Genomic DNA, 18,701 nt, shown 5'->3' with positions numbered 1-18,701 from the left:
CAACGCAGCCTCCGTATAATGGATGGCCGCTTCCTGCAGCTAACGGCGATGGGAAGCTGGAGGCGTGTGTGTTGGGGGGGGGGGGGGGGGGGGGGCTGCTTGCGTCTGTTATCAGAGCTCTGCAGTCGGCGTTCAAGGCGCTAATAAAATCACGCTGCGTTTTAAATCAGACACCCTGGCGTTATTAATGCCCCTCCCTTTACCCCGCCCCCACGCCGTTTGCATATCTGCTTCACCTGGCTCACCTTGTCTCTGAACACGTCGGGGTTGAGATACATGAAGTCCCGGTAGCTCTCTGTGCGTACTTTATCCTGCAGAGAGAAAAGGGTTAACGCAGGCCTAGAGGTCAGGACAAAGGTCACCACAACAGGGAGGGTTAACGCAGGCCTAGAGGTCAGGACAAAGGTCACCGCAGCAGTGAGCGTTATCGCAGGCCTAGAGGTCAGGACAAAGGTCACCACAGCAGGGAGGGTTAACGCAGGCCTAGAGGTCAGGACAAAGGTCACCACAACAGGGAGGGTTAACGCAGGCCTAGAGGTCAGGACAAAGGTCACCGCAGCAGTGAGCGTTATCGCAGGCCTAGAGATCAGGACAAAGGTCACCGCAGCAGTGAGCGTTATCGCAGGCCTAGAGGTCAGGACAAAGGTCACCACAGCAGGGAGGGTTAACGCAGGCCTAGAGGTCAGGACAAAGGTCACCGCAGCAGTGAGCGTTATCGCAGGCCTAGAGATCAGGACAAAGGTCACCACAGCAGGGAGGGTTAACGCAGGCCTAGAGGTCAGAACAAAGGTCACCACAGCAGGGAGGGTTAACGCAGGCCTAGAGGTCAGGACAAAGGTCACCACAGCAGTGGCATCCAACCCCTCTACCGACCCCTTTTTTAGATTTCACCGACGGCTGCTTGGAAGCATTCTGAAGAGGTGATAACCTTTGACCTCTGGCTCCAGATGAACCCCTCAGATCAGATCGCCCCCCGGGGGCAGATGAAGCCATTTCTACCCCGCTGCAGATAACAGCTGATCAAAGCAAACTGCGGCGGCTTCATCCAAGGGCGGCCGGGCCGGGGGGGGCCGGGCCGGTTACCAGCGTGGTTCGGGTCAGGACGCGGTAATTAACCTGTCAATCACACCGAGCTACAAGCCCCTCCTCTCTGGAGGAGGAGCCATTTACATATTTACAGACCGAGGACGTCCTTCGTCGGCTGGTCGGCGAGAACGCCATCCATCCACGGTTTATTCCTTCTGAGCTGACGCCGACCCGTAGAAGCACGTAAGCCCCTCCCACCGCGGGCTCTTGACCCCTCCCACGGTTCTGCTGGAGTTAGCATCCTGACGCACGGAAACTTCACCGTGCTCAGAACCAATCAGGACGGCCGATGGGAATGTGTCCAAGCACTGCGGTAAGGACCCCCCCCCCCCCCACCTAAACTTTCAGCTTCGGGCGTAAGAGCCGCGTTGAAATGAATCCCCATGTTTCCGGCGGTTCCCATGACGACTCGGCGCTTACTGCTGATTCGTCGCTTCGTCGAGATGAGTTCCATTTACACGCTGCGGCGAAATCCTTCAGCCAAGACGCTCGCTGAGGAACACACATTTTACTCTGCGGGGGGGGGGGGGGGGGGCTGTAATGAGACCTGCAGGCGTCGGCAGTGTGTGTGTGTGTGTGTGTGTGCACGTGCACGTGCTCCACTCAGACCTTCAGCATCTCCTCGTGGATGCTGTAATGGCCGTAGGAGCTGAAGTAAGCCTCGTCCTCATCGTCCCGCAGCTCGGCCACGCGCCCCAGCTGGGCGGTTCTGCTGGTGTCGGCGTTCAGGACCAGACCCTGAGACAGAACCCTGAAAGAACCGCACGGGTCCGGTTTAGCTTCTATGAGACGAGACAAAAGCCGCAGGGAGAGAACGGGAAGCACAACCTTCATGCAGGAGGTAGCAGTAATAGAAGAGATGGGGGGCATTCATCTTTCTAGCCCCGCCCCCTCCTGTCCATCTTCCCACCTCCTACTTTAACCTCCATGCTGCAGTGGAATTTTCCCTTCCCCTTTTTTTTAATCTTTCCCTTTCCTTGAAACTTCCACAGGGAGCTTTGGTCGGAGCTCAGGCGTTCCCGGGCTCACTGTGGCCCCCTGCTGGCGTTACGCGGAGGTGCAGAAGCATCACTGACTTGAGTTTGTGCAGGTCCTCCATGGCTCTGGCCAACGCTTCCTCTGAGCGACGGGCTCGTTCCTCTGCTGCTCGAGCCCTCTGCAGCAGTGCATCATGGGACTCGGGCCCAGATGGCCGGTGCGCTGACAGGACCGACCCCCCGCCGCCGCAGAGCTCCTCGGGATCTGTGAGAAGCAGAGAGGAGAACGATGACGTTACTGCGAGGTAACGGTCTTATCATTAAAAGATCAAAGGACCGGAGCCTCCATCTACGAACCCGGTCCAGTCATTCATCCAGGCCCGCCTCCCAGTCTAACTTAAAAGCAAAGCTTGGGTCACATGACCAGGCTGAACGGGGGGGTTAACGGGTTCGAGGCGTGCCCATGTCTGCACCGAGCAGCCTCTCACGTCCCTGGACCGGTTTCAGACAGGTGTCGTACCTGTCTGCAGCAGCGGGTCGTCAGCCAGGACCGGCCGCAGGAACTCATCGCTCTCCCAGGGTGACGGCGCGTCTGGCATCGCCGTCAGGCGGGACGCATCGCATTTCTGCAAACAGACTTATTGATCAGCTGTTCTTTACAAGACATTAAACTAACTCTGAAAGAAGATCACCGAGGAAGGAACGTAAACAAACAGCAGATCAATCAACTCTCCAGATTATCACCGAGGAAGGAACGTAAACAAACAGCAGATCAATCAACTCTCCAGATTATCACCGAGGGAGGAACGTAAACAAACAGCAGATCAATCAACGCTCCAGATTATCACCGAGGAAGGAACGTAAACAAACAGCAGATCAATCAACGCTCCAGATTATCAGCGAGAAAGGAACGTAAACAAACAGCAGATCAATCAACGCTCCAGATTATCAGCGAGGAAGGAACGTAAACAAACAGCAGATCAATCAACGCTCCAGGTTATCACCGAGGGAGGAACGTAAACAAACAGCAGATCAATCAACGCTCCAGATTATCAGCGAGGAAGGAACGTAAACAAACAGCAGATCAATCAACGCTCCAGGTTATCACCGAGGGAGGAACGTAAACAAACAGCAGATCAATCAACTCTCCAGATTATCACCGAGGGAGGAACGTAAACAAACAGCAGATCAATCAACGCTCCAGATTATCAGCGAGGAAGGAACGTAAACAAACAGCAGATCAATCAACGCTCCAGATTATCAGCGAGGAAGGAACGTAAACAAAGAGCAGATCAATCAACGCTCCAGATTATCAGCGAGGAAGGAACGTAAACAAACAGCAGATCAATCAACTCTCCAGATTATCAGCGAGGAAGGAACGTAAACAAACAGCAGATCAATCAACGCTCCAGATTATCAGCGAGGAAGGAACGTAAACAAACAGCAGATCAATCAACTCTCCAGATTATCACCGAGGGAGGAACGTAAACAAAGAGCAGATCAAACAACTCTCCAGATTATCACCGAGGGAGGAACGTAAACAAACAGCAGATCAAACAACTCTCCAGATTATCACCGAGGAAGGAACGTAAACAAACAGCAGATCAATCAACTCTCCAGATTATCACCGAGGGAGGAACGTAAACAAAGAGCAGATCAAACAACGCTCCAGATTATCACCGAGGGAGGAACGTAAACAAACAGCAGATCAATCAACTCTCCAGATTATCAGCGAGAAAGGAACGTAAACAAACAGCAGATCAATCAACGCTCCAGATTATCAGCGAGGAAGGAACGTAAACAAACAGCAGATCAATCAACGCTCCAGATTATCACCGAGGGAGGAACGTAAACAAACAGCAGATCAATCAACGCTCCAGATTATCAGCGAGGAAGGAACGTAAACAAACAGCAGATCAATCAACGCTCCAGGTTATCACCGAGGGAGGAACGTAAACAAACAGCAGATCAATCAACTCTCCAGATTATCAGCGAGGGAGGAACGTAAACAAACAGCAGATCAAACAACTCTCCAGATTATCACCGAGGGAGGAACGTAAACAAACAGCAGATCAATCAACGCTCCAGATTATCAGCGAGGAAGGAACGTAAACAAACAGCAGATCAATCAACGCTCCAGATTATCACCGAGGAAGGAATGTAAACAAACAGCAGATCAATCAACGCTCCAGATTATCAGCGAGGAAGGAACGTAAACAAACAGCAGATCAATCAACGCTCCAGATTATCAGCGAGGGAGGAACGTAAACAAACAGCAGATCAATCAACGCTCCAGATTATCAGCGAGGGAGGAACGTAAACAAACAGCAGATCAATCAACGCTCCAGATTATCAGCGAGGGAGGAACGTAAACAAACAGCAGATCAATCAACGCTCCAGATTATCACCGAGGAAGGAACGTAAACAAACAGCTGGCCTCTCTTACCGTCAGCCGGATGAAGTTGATCATCTTTATGTAACCGTAGTCGTCTAAAGCTGAAGAGGAGACGGACGTCAGGCGATCAGCACCGATCGGAATGATCCGCTGCTGCTCAGCGATCAATACTCACCGTGCTTCCTGATCACGTCGGCGAGGTTCAGGCGGTGCTCGGTGCTGCAGTGTTGGACGGCGGCAGGAACAGAACCCAGAGACCTGAAAGGAACCGGAAGTGATGAGAATACAGAGACCGGACGACGTTTCATTGATCGGTGATCGATATCAGATCTTTACTCTAATAAAATCAATCCCATCTGGATCAAAGACATCACACACATGTCACCTGTCACAGAACAGACAGGTGACTGCAGCCTGCTGCTCCTCCTCCTCCTCCTCATCATCATCATCACCGTCGGAGAGCTCGGGCACGTCCTCGGTCGGCTCGTCACCGCCTGATGGGATAAAGGCTCATTACAGCCGCGTGCGAAGCGCGAAGCTAGTTAGCTAGTTAGCTCGTTAGCTCGGAGCTAAGGGATGCTAACGCGAAGAACACATTAGCCGGTGAAAATAGCAGCCTGTTAGCGCAACACCACACTTAGAACAGCTGTTTGCTCCACTCACGTGGGTCTGCGCACGCTGCCATGGTGCCGCGGCGGTTTCCAGTTCACTTCCTGGTGACGTTTGATGACGTAAAGGGCGCGCAGGGGGGGGCGGCGTACTTTCAGATAATGGCCACAAGATGTCACCACAGCAACAGTTGCAGCAGGAGCTGCCTCCGGTGGAGACGCTGAACAGGACGCAGACCCGGGTCCGACTGTTCAAACCGCGGCGACCCGCCTCGAGAACCAGAAAACTCAAATCTAGATGACGAATACTCTCACCAATACTTCTGAGTTCAGATACGCCATACGCGTATTTATATTTACGCACAGCTGGATAGAACTTCACTTTGCAAGCAAACCTTTCAATTCAAATTCAAAGGTTCTAAATAAAGATTTTAATAAACTGAGATCACACATTGAAGGAAGAGTTCAGTGTCTTTAATGAGGGGGTGCTACAAGGGGGGGGGGGGGGGGGGCATGAACTTTATTTGTCCTCAACAGGAATAACGACGTAATAAAACCCTGAAGAACATCAGGAACAAACAGCCGGAGCTTCACCTCATCCCAGATGTGCACGAAATAGACCGGCCAGTCAAGCCATCAAAATCTAGCGCATGTGAGGGTCAAGAACCGACACGGGTCAGAACGCGGGTCAAGAACCGACGCGGGTCAGAACCGAAGCGGGTCAAGAACCGAAGCGGGTCAGAACCGACGCGGGTCAGAACCGGCGCGGGTCAGAACGCGGGTCAAGAACCGACGCGGGTCAGAACCGACGCGGGTCCAGAACCGACGCGGGTCAGAACCGACGCGGATCCAGAACCGACGCGGGTCAGAACGCGGGTCCAGAACCGACGCGGGTCAGAACCGCCGCCCAGTCCATGAAGGGGAAACATTGCTTGAAGTCACGATGAAACACGCTCATTAATATTCGATCCATAATCAATAAACGGTGCTTTAGCAGAGACTCGGTCATGATGTCCGTTTCCAGGTCCGACGCTTTGAAGCCCCGCCCCTATTCCCCCGCGCCCCTCCCCAGACTGCTGATGTCTTTGTTCTCCAGGATCTCCGTCTTCGTCTCAGGCTGCACCAGCGTGTTGGACGCCATCGCCCGTCCCACCGTCTGGACCGGGACGGCCATCGACGTGGACGCCACGGCACGCAGGGCGCCCAGCAGCTTCCTGGACAGCCACTCGCCGGGTCGGCTCTCCTGGCGGTCGACCAGCAACACCCTGCGGGACGGGGGCGGAGACGTTTGACTGCCCGAGCTCTTCGTCTTTACCTGAGGACAGGCTCCTCCCCCTCACTCACCCTGGTCTGTAAATGGCCAATCGGTCAAACCCCAGCGCCTCGACGTCCGCCTCCACCTGTCCCTGCAGGAGAGACGGTCAGTAACGGCGGTGACATCACTGATCGAGGCAGGGGCGACGCCCAACACCTTGACTTGCAGGTAGAGGAAGTTGCTGTTCTTGTTGGCGCCCCTGGAGGACTCCAGGTGGAACTGCTGGCAGCCGCCGGCTTTAGCGAGTTCTGCTGACTTCAGAACGTAGTCGTGATCGACACGGACGAACCCGTCCTGAAACAACATGGACAGGAAGTGAGCAGGTCCACGCAGGTAACCGGCGGACCAGAGCGGCATGCTGGACTCGGGACGGGACGGGAACCATGCAGGACCAGAGCGGCATGCTGGACCCTGGACGGGACGGGATGGGAACCATGCCGGACCCTGGACGGGACGGGAACCATGCAGGACTCGGGACAGGACGGGAACCATGCAGGACCAGAGCGGCATGCTGGACTCGGGACGGGACGGGACGGGATGGGAACCATGCCGGACCCTGGACGGGACGGGAACCATGCAGGACTCGGGACGGGACGGGAACCATGCAGGACTCGGGACGGGACGGGAACCATGCAGGACCAGAGCGGCATGCTGGACTCGGGACGGGACGGGACGGGAACCATGCTGGACTCGGGACGGGACACCTACGGCTCCTGCTTTGGCCCTGGTGGTCCCCAGACAGCAGTAGCCCACATCGTGGCCCTGGAAGGCAGCAGAGAACTCCTCCAGCTTCTCGAAGTCCACCACCTGCTGCACCTGGAGACACAGAGACAGGACGGACCTCACGTCTCCCAGCGTCTCCCAGCGTCCGACGGACTCAACCCACTGACCAGCCTGGCGTCCTCCGGGCCCTGGAAGCGGAGCCGCCGGCGCCCGATCAGGGTGACCCTGGAGAAGAGGTTCCTCCCCAGCAGCTCCTGCAGCAGCCGCCGCCCCGTCTCGCCGGAGCCCCCCAGGACGAAGCAGCTTCTGTTCTGGAGCCTGAAGGCGTCCTCCAGAGTCTTCATGTCCTCCATGCTGCCGAAGCAAACGGGCCACACAGAGACACGCTAGCTTAGCACAGAGGCTAGCTTAGCATTACTGCCGCGTCAGCACAGACTATTTAAAAATGATATTTAATATTGTGTAATATTCCCATTTATCATCTCAGTTCCACAAAGACATTAAAATAAAAGCAGCAGGACTCCCCGTGGCGTGACGTCACCTCATGAACATGATAGTTAGCTTCTTCCTCATGCTAGCACTCTGCAGCTAACGTTAGCGGGCTTTTACCTGGCGGGTTTAACCGGGTCGGGCTCGTCGATGTAAGTCAGAACCGCAGCAGTACCGACAGCCAGGACGGCGAACAGCCCGGCTGCTGCTGCCAGGACGGAACCGAGCCGTTTGATGACGTCACCGGGACACTTCCTGGTTGCGTCTCGTGCGCGCAGCTTGACTTTAACAACGTCACAGTTTGTCATCGTCAGAGTGTCGATCGATAAAAGCCGCTGCTTTACGCCAGTGACGTCAATTTAAATGTTTCATCGATCAGATATAAGACCGTGAACGCAGCACCGACGACAACCCCCCGGGCCCATCCTCATTTCCTCAGCCATCGCGCATGCGCACTCTATGGCATCACGCAGGCTGACGTCACTACTCTGCAAAGGTATTCCCCAAAGTAGAAATCAAAAATGAGTTCCAGGAACAGAATCTGGATCACTTCACTTTGGAGGTGTCAGCCAGGTGGAGGTAAATCACGAAGAGGAGGAGGGGGAGGAGCAATGAGCTAAGTAAATGTAATGGAGTAAACAGTGTTGAATAGAAGTACTGTCGCTATAGCAACCAAATGGAACAGGAAAGATGATCACTGCGTCTCTGCGTCCTGGTGAAAACTGTTGAACCTAAACCAGGACACTAATATCTCACCACAGTATCAGCCGGAGCGTTTCCGGGTCGCAGCACCGGAGCGTTTCCGGGTCGCAGCACCTGAGCATTTCAAAGACGCAGCACCGGAGCGTTTCCGGGTCGCAGCACCGGAGCGTTTCCAGGACGCAGCACCGGAGCGTTTCCGGGTCGCAGCACCGGAGCGTTTCCGGGACGCAGCACCGGAGCGTTTCCGGGTCGCAGCACCGGAGTGTATCCAGGACGCAGCACCGGAGCGTTTCAAGGACGCAGCACCGGAGGGTATCCGGGTCGCAGCACCGGAGCGTTTCCGGGTCGCAGCACCGGAGCGTTTCCGGGTCGCAGCACCGGAGTGTATCCAGGACGCAGCACCGGAGCGTTTCAAGGACGCAGCACCGGAGGGTATCCGGGTCGCAGCACCGGAGCGTTTCCGGGTCGCAGCACCGGAGCACTCGCTGAAGCCGAAAGCTGTCGAAGCACAAAGAAAGCGAGTCCAGCCGCATGCAATGAATTCATCAACGGCCGTGTTGTGACCGGCCCGTCACGGCGAGCGCCCGGCATCGACCCATCGATGGCGCCAGGATGATCCTTTAAGGACGTCAGCAGTCCGAGACAGACGGCTGGAGAGTGGAGGGCAGGCCTTTAACTGGCACTCTGCTTTTGGCGCTCCTTTGTTCCTTAGCCGTGGGCGCTAATTGGACCTAGCCGTGGGGAGGCGAGCCGCCGCTGGGCTCCTGTCTGTCACACCTGTTGAGCCGTTGTCTCCCGCATTGATCGGACAGGAAGTCGGAGTGAGGAGGCTTCTGGCAGAAACGTGGTTCAATTTCCTTTCAGAGCGCCGCTGGAGGTGGAAATACCAATAGTGGTCAATTGCCTTTGTCCATTGATCAGGCTGCACCGCAGGCCGTATGGATCCTGAAGACGCTCTGCGGTACCGTTTGATGTCTTTACCCAAACGTACAGTCGGACTCGAAGAACATCCATCCTGAACCGGAGCCTGTCCCAGCAGTCTGCGGCGAGAGGCGGGGCACACCCTGGACAAGTCGCCAGTTCATCGCAGGTCCAGAGAGAACCCACACAGACATAGAGAGAACCCAGAGAGAACCCACATAGACACAGAGAGAACCCGGAGAGAACATGCAAACTCCTCACAAAAAGGCCTCGAGTTGGATTTGAACCTGTGACCCTCCGGCTCCCCCCTTGAAGAACAGAGGAAGTGAAATGCGTCCATTGATCTCACACCTGCAGCAGGTAACGATTGATCATTGCTGGATATTCAGTGTGAAGTCGCTGGACACAGAACCAGAACCGAGCAGCAGAACCAAGCGGGTCACAAGCCCGATCTGTAGACACCAGCTCAGCAGGTGTCAAAGGTCACTCACCCATCAAAATAAAGAAACGTGCACATGGAAAAACCACCAACACACCCACACACACACCCACACACACACACCAACACACCACACACACCCACACACACACCTACACACACCCACACACCCACACACACACCCACACACACACACCAACACACCCACACACACACGCACACACACACACACACACACACTCACGCACACAGACACACACACACACACCCACACACACACACCCACACACACCCACACACCCACACACCCACACACACACCCACACACACACACCAACACACCCACACACACACGCACACACACACACACACACACACTCACGCACACAGACACACACCACACACACCCACACACACACACCAACACACCCACACACACACCCACACACACACACACACACACCTACACACACCCACACACACACACCCACACACACACACACACACACAGACACACACACACCCACACACACACACACACACACACACACACACAGACAGACACACACACACACACACACACACACACACACACAGACACACACACACACACACACACACCCCCTGAGTGTGATGCTAATGACGGACGCTAATGGAGCCTGGCAGCACAATCTGCCTCCCATTGTCTCCCAATAAACAGCTTTACAGCCACATGAGCCGCAGCCGGGACGGGGGCTCTAAGCCGGGACGGGGGCTCTAAGCCGGGACGGTGGGAGCGTCAGCCCGCCCGGGTTAGGGTCACACCTCGGGGGTCGGCGCTGAAGCTGGAGTGGGGATTAGCTCAATTAGACAGGCTCCGCCTGACGGTACCTGAGATGTGTGAGTAAAGACGGCGACGCCCTTTGGATCATGTGACCTCCCATCGCATCCATATATGGTGATGCTTTAAAGGTAATTAACGTCTCACGCCATTAGGCTGGTCTCTGCGCGTTGGGACGCTCTGAAGGGTTCGCGTTTCTGTTTGGAGCTCCACGGTGCAGCTCAGGACGAGCTCAATTACCGGCTCAATAAGCACAAACGGTCTATTTCCCTCTGATTGATACGATTGCTATTTATTTCATTTCATAGGAGACAGTCCATAAATGTCTTTCATATATAATAATAATATTAAACGGGTTTAGACGCTGCAGCGTGTCTTAAAGCAAGACCGGATTCCTTATTGGACATTAAATAAAAACAACCATCCTGAATGTGTTCTTCAGAGCGAATCCAAACGTTTGCAGGGTCAAATGTCCTCTGAGCAGCGAGGACACAGCCAGGAGACAGCCAGGAGACAGCCAGGAGACAGCGAAGAGACAGCCAGGAGACAGCCAGGAGACAGCCAGGAGACAGCGAGGAGACAGCCAGGAGACAGCGAGGAGACAGCCAGGAGACAGCCAGGAGACAGCGAGGAGACAGCGAGGACACAGCCAGGAGACAGCCAGGAGACAGCCAGGAGACAGCCAGGAGACAGCCAGGAGACAGCCAGGAGACAGCCAGGATACAGCCAGGAGACAGCCAGGAGACAGCCAGGAGACAGCCAGGATACAGCCAGGAGACAGCGAGGAGACAGCGAGGAGACAGCCAGGAGACAGCGAGGAGACAGCCAGGAGACAGCCAGGAGACAGCCAGGAGACAGCCAGGAGACAGCGAGGAGACAGCCAGGAGACAGCCAGGAGACAGCGAGGACACAGCCAGGAGACAGCCAGGAGACAGCCAGGAGACAGCGAGGAGACAGCCAGGAGACAGCGAGGAGACAGCCAGGATACAGCCAGGAGACAGCGAGGACACAGCGAGGACACAGCCAGGAGACAGCCAGGAGACAGCCAGGAGACAGCGAGGAGACAGCCAGGAGACAGCGAGGAGACAGCCAGGAGACAGCCAGGAGACAGCGAGGAGACAGCCAGGAGACAGCGAGGAGACAGCCAGGAGACAGCCAGGAGACAGCGAGGAGACAGCCAGGAGACAGCGAGGAGACAGCCAGGAGACAGCCAGGAGACAGCGAGGAGACAGCCAGGAGACAGCGAGGAGACAGCCAGGAGACAGCGAGGACACAGCGAGGACACAGCGAGGAGACAGCGAGGACACAGCGAGGACACAGCGAGGACACAGCGAGGAGACAGCGAGGACACAGCGAGGACACAGCGAGGACACAGCGAGGAGACAGCGAGGACACAGCGAGGACACAGCGAGGACACAGCGAGGACACAGCGAGGAGACAGCGAGGACACAGCGAGGAGACCTGGTTCTCCTCTGGGCAACAATGAGCTCATTAAAGGAGCAAACAGATTATCAGCGCTTTGAAAGCCGCTTCCAGAGAGTCCGGGAGCCCCGGCAGCCCCGGCAGATCAGACCACCCCACATCTGGCCAGGCTAGCGCTAGCCACGGCAGCTAGCTGTCCTCGATACGTCTTTCGTGCTCTTACCTCCTCTCCGAGTCCGAAACGCTTCTTTCTAAGATGACGAGTCCAGCTCCGAGATTTCTCCCAAACTGGTCTTCTATGCTAGCATAAACAGCACAACATGCAGAAAGCCTTTCATCTCTGGAACAGAACACACTTCAAAGCCCTTCAAAACACTTCTCTGATCATCTTTTCATTAGCGATCAATAGAAGAGCTGAGGTCAGACTTTTACCAGTGAAACAGCAACGATTGAACGTTTCACAAATCTCTCATGATTGGGAAACGCTATCAAAAATTAAAATTAAAATTAAAATCCCTAAATGCTCAAACGCTTGAAGCGCTTTGGAACCTTGGCCTCCTCTCGGCCTCCTCTTCACCTCCTCTCGGCCTCCTCTTGGCCTCCTCTCGGCCTCCTCTTCACCTCCTCTCGGCCTCCTCTTGGCCTCCTCTTGGCCTCCTCTTCACCTCCTCTTGGCCTCCTCTCGGCCTCTTCTCGGCCTCCTCTTCACCTCCTCTCGGCCTCCTCTTGGCCTCCTCTTGGCCTCCTCTTCACCTCCTCTTCACCTCCTCTTCACCTCCTCTTCACCTCCTCTCGGCCTCCTCTTCACCTCCTCTCGGCCTCCTCTTGGCCTCCTCTTGGCCTCCTCTCGGCCTCCTCTCGGCCTCCTCTTCACCTCCTCTCGGCCTCCTCTTGGCCTCCTCTCGGCCTCTTCTCGGCCTCCTCTTCACCTCCTCTCGGCCTCCTCTTGGCCTCCTCTTGGCCTCCTCTTCACCTCCTCTTCACCTCCTCTTGGCCTCCTCTTCACCTCCTCTTGGCCTCCTCTTGGCCTCCTCTTGGCCTCCTCTTGGCCTCCTCTTGGCCTCCTCTTCACCTCCTCTTGGCCTCCTCTTGGCCTCCTCTTCACCTCCTCTTCACCTCTTCTTGGCCTCCTCTTCGCCTCCTCTTCACCTCTTCTTGGCCTCCTCTTGGCCTCCTCTTCACCTCCTCTTGGTCTCCTCTTGGCCTCCTCTTGGTCTCCTCTTGGCCTCCTCTTGGCCTCCTCTTCACCTCTTCTTGGCCTCCTCTTCGCCTCCTCTTCACCTCTTCTTGGCCTCCTCTTCACCTCCTCTTGGCCTCCTCTTGGTCTCCTCTTGGCCTCCTCTTGGCCTCCTCTTCACCTCCTCTTGGCCTCCTCTTCCTCACGGTTCGGTTCGGCTCTCCTTCCTGTTGCTTCCTGCGTGACGCGTTCACAAACAGGAAGTTTACGTTTGTGTTGGATCTGATTGGATCCGGTTCTTCATCGTTCCTCCTGCAGACCTGCAGGAATGTCGTCTCCTCGTCCTGAACGTCTGACATGGATCAGAACCACTACGATGGTTCTGGTCAGACTCAAAGGAGTTTATTCTGAATGCTGGGTCAGAACATTCGGCCCACGCGGGACCGTTTGTTGATCATGGCTGAATTAAAGGAACATCCTACAAAGCGGGCCTGGTACCGGCGCTTTATCTCAGGACCCTGGGCTGGGTCAGATGGTGGGAAAGGAAGCTGATGCTGCCGGTTCTCCTCCCGAGCCTCCTCTGAGCCTCCTGGGTCGGAGCGGCCTGCAGGGAGAGACGGAGATCATGTCGGATCAGAACGGACCCGCCGCAGCACACAGACCTCCCTGCCCATGAGCAAACGCCGCTACAAATGGCCGAGCCGGCTGGACAATCGCTGGCTGAATGGAAGCTAATTAGCTGGAGGCTAATGCCAGTTTGCTAACACCTGTATTAGCGTGCTCGCTCAGCAGGGAGTCAGCTAATCCCTCATAAACCCAAAGAACTCCATTAGCATATTCTGCTTTAGCCTGCTGTGGGCGACCCAAACCGAGCGAAGCCACTGATTGGCCGATGGAGGCGAGGAAGACTTTCAGGAGACTGAATCGTTTTGGTTACTTCCACATTTTCCACCATTAAAAAGAGAAGCAGGCTTCTGGTTTCACTGGAGGGCAGTGGAGACGCCAGAGTTCTGGACCGTCTCATGTCCCTTCCCCGTGTCCACGTCCTCTCATGCTGGTCCGTCTTGTCCCGCTGCCCGGGTGGTGGACTGATTACCCAGCAGCCACGGAGGAATCAAGGAAAGTGTGTGTGGAAGGGATTAGCCAGCTTTAGCATTAGCATCCCGACCGGTCCGGCTGCATTCCCTCGCTCCACTAATAATTGGAGGGGAGGAGACGGCGGCCGACCATTAGCTCGGGCTGTTTGCTCAGCAGCCAGCCGACTCTGATCCCCTAATTTCTTTCTCCAATTCCAAGAAGATCTCTTTCTTTTGTGGCAGAGGGACGGAGAGATAAAGGACGGGGTCGAGATCCCGTCCTCGGGACTTTCTGTTCACTCACCAAACTAATCACGCCGTGTAAACACGGCGAAGGGTCCGGGGTCTCCAGGCCCGCTGACGGACCACACCCGGTGCCGGGGCTCTGATCCACAGACCCCAGCCGGGCGCCGCACGGGAACGCCAACGAGTTCACACGCCATCAAGACAACCCCCAACCGCCACAGGGACACAGCGTCCCACCAGAGAGTCCTCCATCCAGGCCGAGCCACAGGACATGTCCCACCAGGACAGGACACCGTGAGCGTCCTCCGTCCAGGCCGAGCCACAGGACACGTCCCACCAGGACAGGACACCGTGAGCGTCCTCCGTCCAGGCCGAGCCACAGGACAGGACACCGTGAGAGTCCTCCGTCCAGGCCGAGCCACAGGACACGTCCCACCAGGACAGGACACCGTGAGAGTCCTCCGTCCAGGCCGAGCCACAGGACACGTCCCATCAGGACAGGACAACGTGAGCGTCCTCCGTCCAGGCCGAGCCACAGGACAGGACACCGTGAGAGTCCTCCGTCCAGGCCGAGCCACAGGACACGTCCCACCAGGACAGGACACCGTGAGCGTCCTCCGTCCAGGCCGAGCCACAGGACACGTCCCACCAGGACAGGACACCGTGAGCGTCCTCTGTCCACATGACGAGTGTTAGAATAAGACATCAGGGTTCAGGAAAAGTGGGAATAAAGGACATAAATAACCAACAAATAAAGATTATATAGAGACACGAACGTCTGTAATAAATGTCTTTCCTTGTGGTTCTGATGTCACACTGATAGGATCTCACATTCACACATCCCACAAGGAGCGATGGTTCAAAGGTTATAAGCTACTGTCATGTGACCGATAATAAGAGGTCATAAGCGCTGATCCATCCGGAACACTTCCTGGATCAGGATTTGCTGCTGAAGTCTCGGTTGTGATTAAAAAGGCCGCCGAATCAATACGTCGGTTTTATCCTCGTTTCTACAGCGGAGTGGAAACAAAGCCGAAACAAAACCCGTCCCGACACTCAGCTTGGATCAGAATGACCCATCAATCAAGGGAAGCTAAGCCGCTACCCAGGGGGACGTCCTCATGCTAAGTGGACATCAGATCAGATGTCAGCATCAATTCCCTGAAGCCGCAGCGGCTCCTAATACCCCTCACTGCCAATTAGGGGACGTAATGGCTAGTTAGCATTACACATGCTACCCCGCTAGCCCCCGTCAGCAGAGGCAGGGGCTAATGGGCAATCACAGGGGGCGCTTATGTTGCAAATCAGCCCCGACCCGTGGGGGTCTTCTGGGGATTCCTGGTCCAGTAATGGCTGCTTTGGTGGAGATCTGAGCGGACCCTGTGGGACTACGGTGTCAAACCGGTCCAGGCCTCCCCAGGCAAGAAGGGGCTTTGATAAGCAAAGCAGCTCAGCATGGAGAACATGAAGGAGCAGGTTCCGAGGAGGGGTCCAGCCCCGACAGGCGCCGGGAGGGGTTTGATTCTCTGACTGGTTGTTTTCATGGATTCAGTTTATTAAAGAACGGGCGAGCGATGCTAGCGATGCTAGCAATGCTAGCGATGCTAGCGCTGCTAGCGCTGCCGGAGCCGGTGACAACAACACCAAACCAGGATTCGATTCCAGTTATGATCTGAACCATAACAGAAAGCTGTAGCTCCTCCCACCCAGAACATTATCTGCACTTACAAAGTGGACCAAAGAGAGGTCCAGGGGTGGCTTTAAAGCCAGGCCCGTTGTCATGGTTACGAAAGTTTTAAGTAAAGGTCCAACAAATGTGTAAATAGAGACCAGAACATTGTGTCCGTGTCCACGATGGAGTGATTATCAGCAGTGTGTGTGTGTGTGTGTGTGCGTGTGCGTGTGCGTGCGCGTGTGTGAGAGGGGCGGCGCCGCCCGGTTATGCCGTCTGTTGGTGCTGACGGGTGGGTGGATGGTGAAGAATGGTGAAGGCAGGTGGCGTGACTAAAGAGCGGACTGGACCGAATTGGGCGGATGCAGGCCTCAGCCCAGGGAGGAGGCGGGGCTGGGACAGGGGTGTCGCCAGTCACACCACACCCACCCAAATGTCCCTCTTTCAGCACCCTTCTGCCCGGGTCTCCCTCGCTCCTTCCCTCCGTCTCTGTCCTCTCCTCTTTTCTTTTCTTCCCAGAATGCATTGTTAACAAAACGGTTTACAAACCCTGGCTGGTACATTATCCACGACCGCCTCCTGCGAGATTGATTTAAGCAAATGGATTCAGAGGGGGGGTGTAGAGGGGGGGTCTGCATGGAGAAGGATGGAAAAGGAGAAAGTGAAAGGGGGTGTGTCCCCGGCTTTACAAACCGCCACATGGGCTGCGTTGAATATTCCCCTTTCTCTCCATTTTGAGAAGCCGTACATTAAACGCTCATTATGCTGCCTTTATGTGGGGGGGGGGGGGGGCTATGATCTCGCTGCATATGCATGCATGGAGCATCTTTAAAGCCTTTCTGACACGTATGACATCATCATGACTTCCATATGCATCAGGAAAGGGAGGTGTGGCTAATTTCAGAGGATGTGTAATTTAATAAAATCCAGACTGGCACCAGAAGCAGAATCTGGAGATCCGAGGAGTCGGGACTACAATCAGGTGTTCAACACCGAAACTAGAAATTCACTGAGAGCACAGACCTCCCCCAAGCAGCTCGCCTCCCTCCCGTCGGGATCAGCACCAGAAGGTTCTAGATTGTTCTCGGTATCTTTAAACACCAACATGAAAAGTCAAAGTGAATCAGAGCTGATGTTTATTTTTAACAGATTCTTAATCCATAAATGGGTTTAATGTTAAAATGTAATATCTGTCACTGACCTCATTCTGGATCAGAACCAGGAGACGTGTTTCATGGTGGTTCTGATCGGACCCCTTCATGACTGGGATGTTTTTAAAGCCTCCGTTATAAGTAAATGGGAAAATCCAGATGTTTCTGAATCCAGACGGGAATCTGGATCATCTCAGATTTTAATGGATCAAAGTCAGACCAGAACCATCTTCAGGTTTTACTCATCCGGATCCATCCAGCAGTTTTTCTGTAAAGGGTCAGACGCTGAGCTGCTGATTTTACTTCATTCTGACTTTTCATGTGACTTTTTAAGACGTATTTAATTTCTCTTTCAGCTCTCTCGTCTTTTTACCACAATGGAATCTCCTTTTTTGTTTTTTCGAGGTGTGTGTGCATCGGGGGGGGGGGGGCGAAGGTTGAACTGGGCATCCTATCATGATAAATCACTGGTTAATGAGGACTCCATTGTGTCCCCCCCTGCTCCTCCCCCTGCTCCTTGTGTCCCTCGGACCGCTACCTTGGGGTTGTTAAGCTGACACAGATAATGAACTGGCCGCTTTGAACTGTCCTCACAATATTGACTGGTTGCACACAGCAGATGTCTCGCTGGCAGAAAGCAACTGGTAAAAGCACATTAGCTTAACAAAGAGAGCTTTGCTTTGCAGGGGAGGAGACTGGAGAGGAGGTGGCACAGAGGTCTGCGTGGGTGTGTCGGGGGAGTCGGGGGAGTCGGGTGAGGAGGGATGGGGGAGCAGAGGCCAAGCTTCAGAGCTGACAGATCGAGGGGATTATATCAAAACAACACATTCGTCGATGATACGATGAAGAAAGAGAAGAAGAAGCGTCGCGTGAAGGAGCTTTGAACGCCAACTGGTCAGCGCTAACTGGTCAGCGCTAACTGGTCAGCGCTAACTGGTCAGCGCTAACTGGTATACGCTAACTGGTATACGCTAACTGGTCAACGCTAACTGGTCAGCGCTAACTGGTCAGCGCTAACTGGTCAACGCTAACTGGTCAACGCTAACTGGTCAATGCTAACTGGTTGGCGACCCATCCTCCAGGACAAACCTAAGGCTGCCGAGCTGGAAATGAAACCCACAAACCAACACTTGGCTCCAAATGCGTGCCGAACAGTTATAAATATAGCAGCCTGGAATGCTAACGATGGACAAATTTAATGTTCCATTTCTGAGGTTTGGAGCAAATATTGGCTTCAAAATGTCAAAATTCGTTTTAAATCTTAATCTAAAATTTACATTCAGATCAAGTGCATATTGATTTTTAAATGTATCAGAATATTTTCATTTCAATTGAATTCATATTGCTTAAATGGTCACTGTAGCATTTCTGTGATCAAACGGTAGATTTGAATGTTTCATGGTTACGTTTCAGCACAGAGGAATCCACTCAATCAGGGCGTAGACTAAACGATGAACTTCATTTTGGTTTTCAGGCCCTCGT

At 54.6% G+C, this 18,701-nt stretch overlaps 2 protein-coding genes across 2 annotated transcripts in view; both read right to left on the bottom strand.

The window, feature by feature from the left end:
* prmt3 (protein arginine methyltransferase 3) overlaps positions 1-5,143 on the bottom strand; it is a 24,288-nt gene extending 19,145 nt beyond the window's left edge. Inside the window, exons 1-8 of the mRNA XM_068740475.1 lie at positions 5,122-5,143; positions 4,844-4,952; positions 4,634-4,716; positions 4,510-4,559; positions 2,584-2,689; positions 2,163-2,328; positions 1,696-1,837; positions 246-311 (exon numbers count right to left, since the gene is read on the bottom strand). Of these exons, the coding sequence (XP_068596576.1) occupies positions 246-311; positions 1,696-1,837; positions 2,163-2,328; positions 2,584-2,689; positions 4,510-4,559; positions 4,634-4,716; positions 4,844-4,952; positions 5,122-5,143 (744 nt within the window). The remainder of the gene's footprint in view (positions 1-245; positions 312-1,695; positions 1,838-2,162; positions 2,329-2,583; positions 2,690-4,509; positions 4,560-4,633; positions 4,717-4,843; positions 4,953-5,121) is intronic.
* A 392-nt stretch (positions 5,144-5,535) lies between these two features.
* htatip2 (HIV-1 Tat interactive protein 2) lies at positions 5,536-8,025 on the bottom strand. The gene is made up of 6 exons (XM_068739302.1): positions 7,714-8,025; positions 7,272-7,458; positions 7,090-7,197; positions 6,538-6,675; positions 6,411-6,472; positions 5,536-6,331 (listed from the first exon to the last, which is right to left on the bottom strand). Exons 1-6 carry the CDS (start codon positions 7,899-7,901, stop codon positions 6,115-6,117), a joined length of 900 nt encoding a protein of 299 aa, XP_068595403.1. The 5' UTR covers positions 7,902-8,025; the 3' UTR covers positions 5,536-6,114.
* Positions 8,026-18,701: the final 10,676 nt, after the last annotated feature.

Source organism: Brachionichthys hirsutus, chromosome 1 (genome assembly GCF_040956055.1).
Source record: "Brachionichthys hirsutus isolate HB-005 chromosome 1, CSIRO-AGI_Bhir_v1, whole genome shotgun sequence".
Classification (NCBI taxonomy): Eukaryota; Metazoa; Chordata; class Actinopteri; order Lophiiformes; family Brachionichthyidae; genus Brachionichthys; species Brachionichthys hirsutus.
Note: the sequence above shows the minus strand (reverse complement) of the source record. Positions and strands in the feature narration are given on the sequence as shown.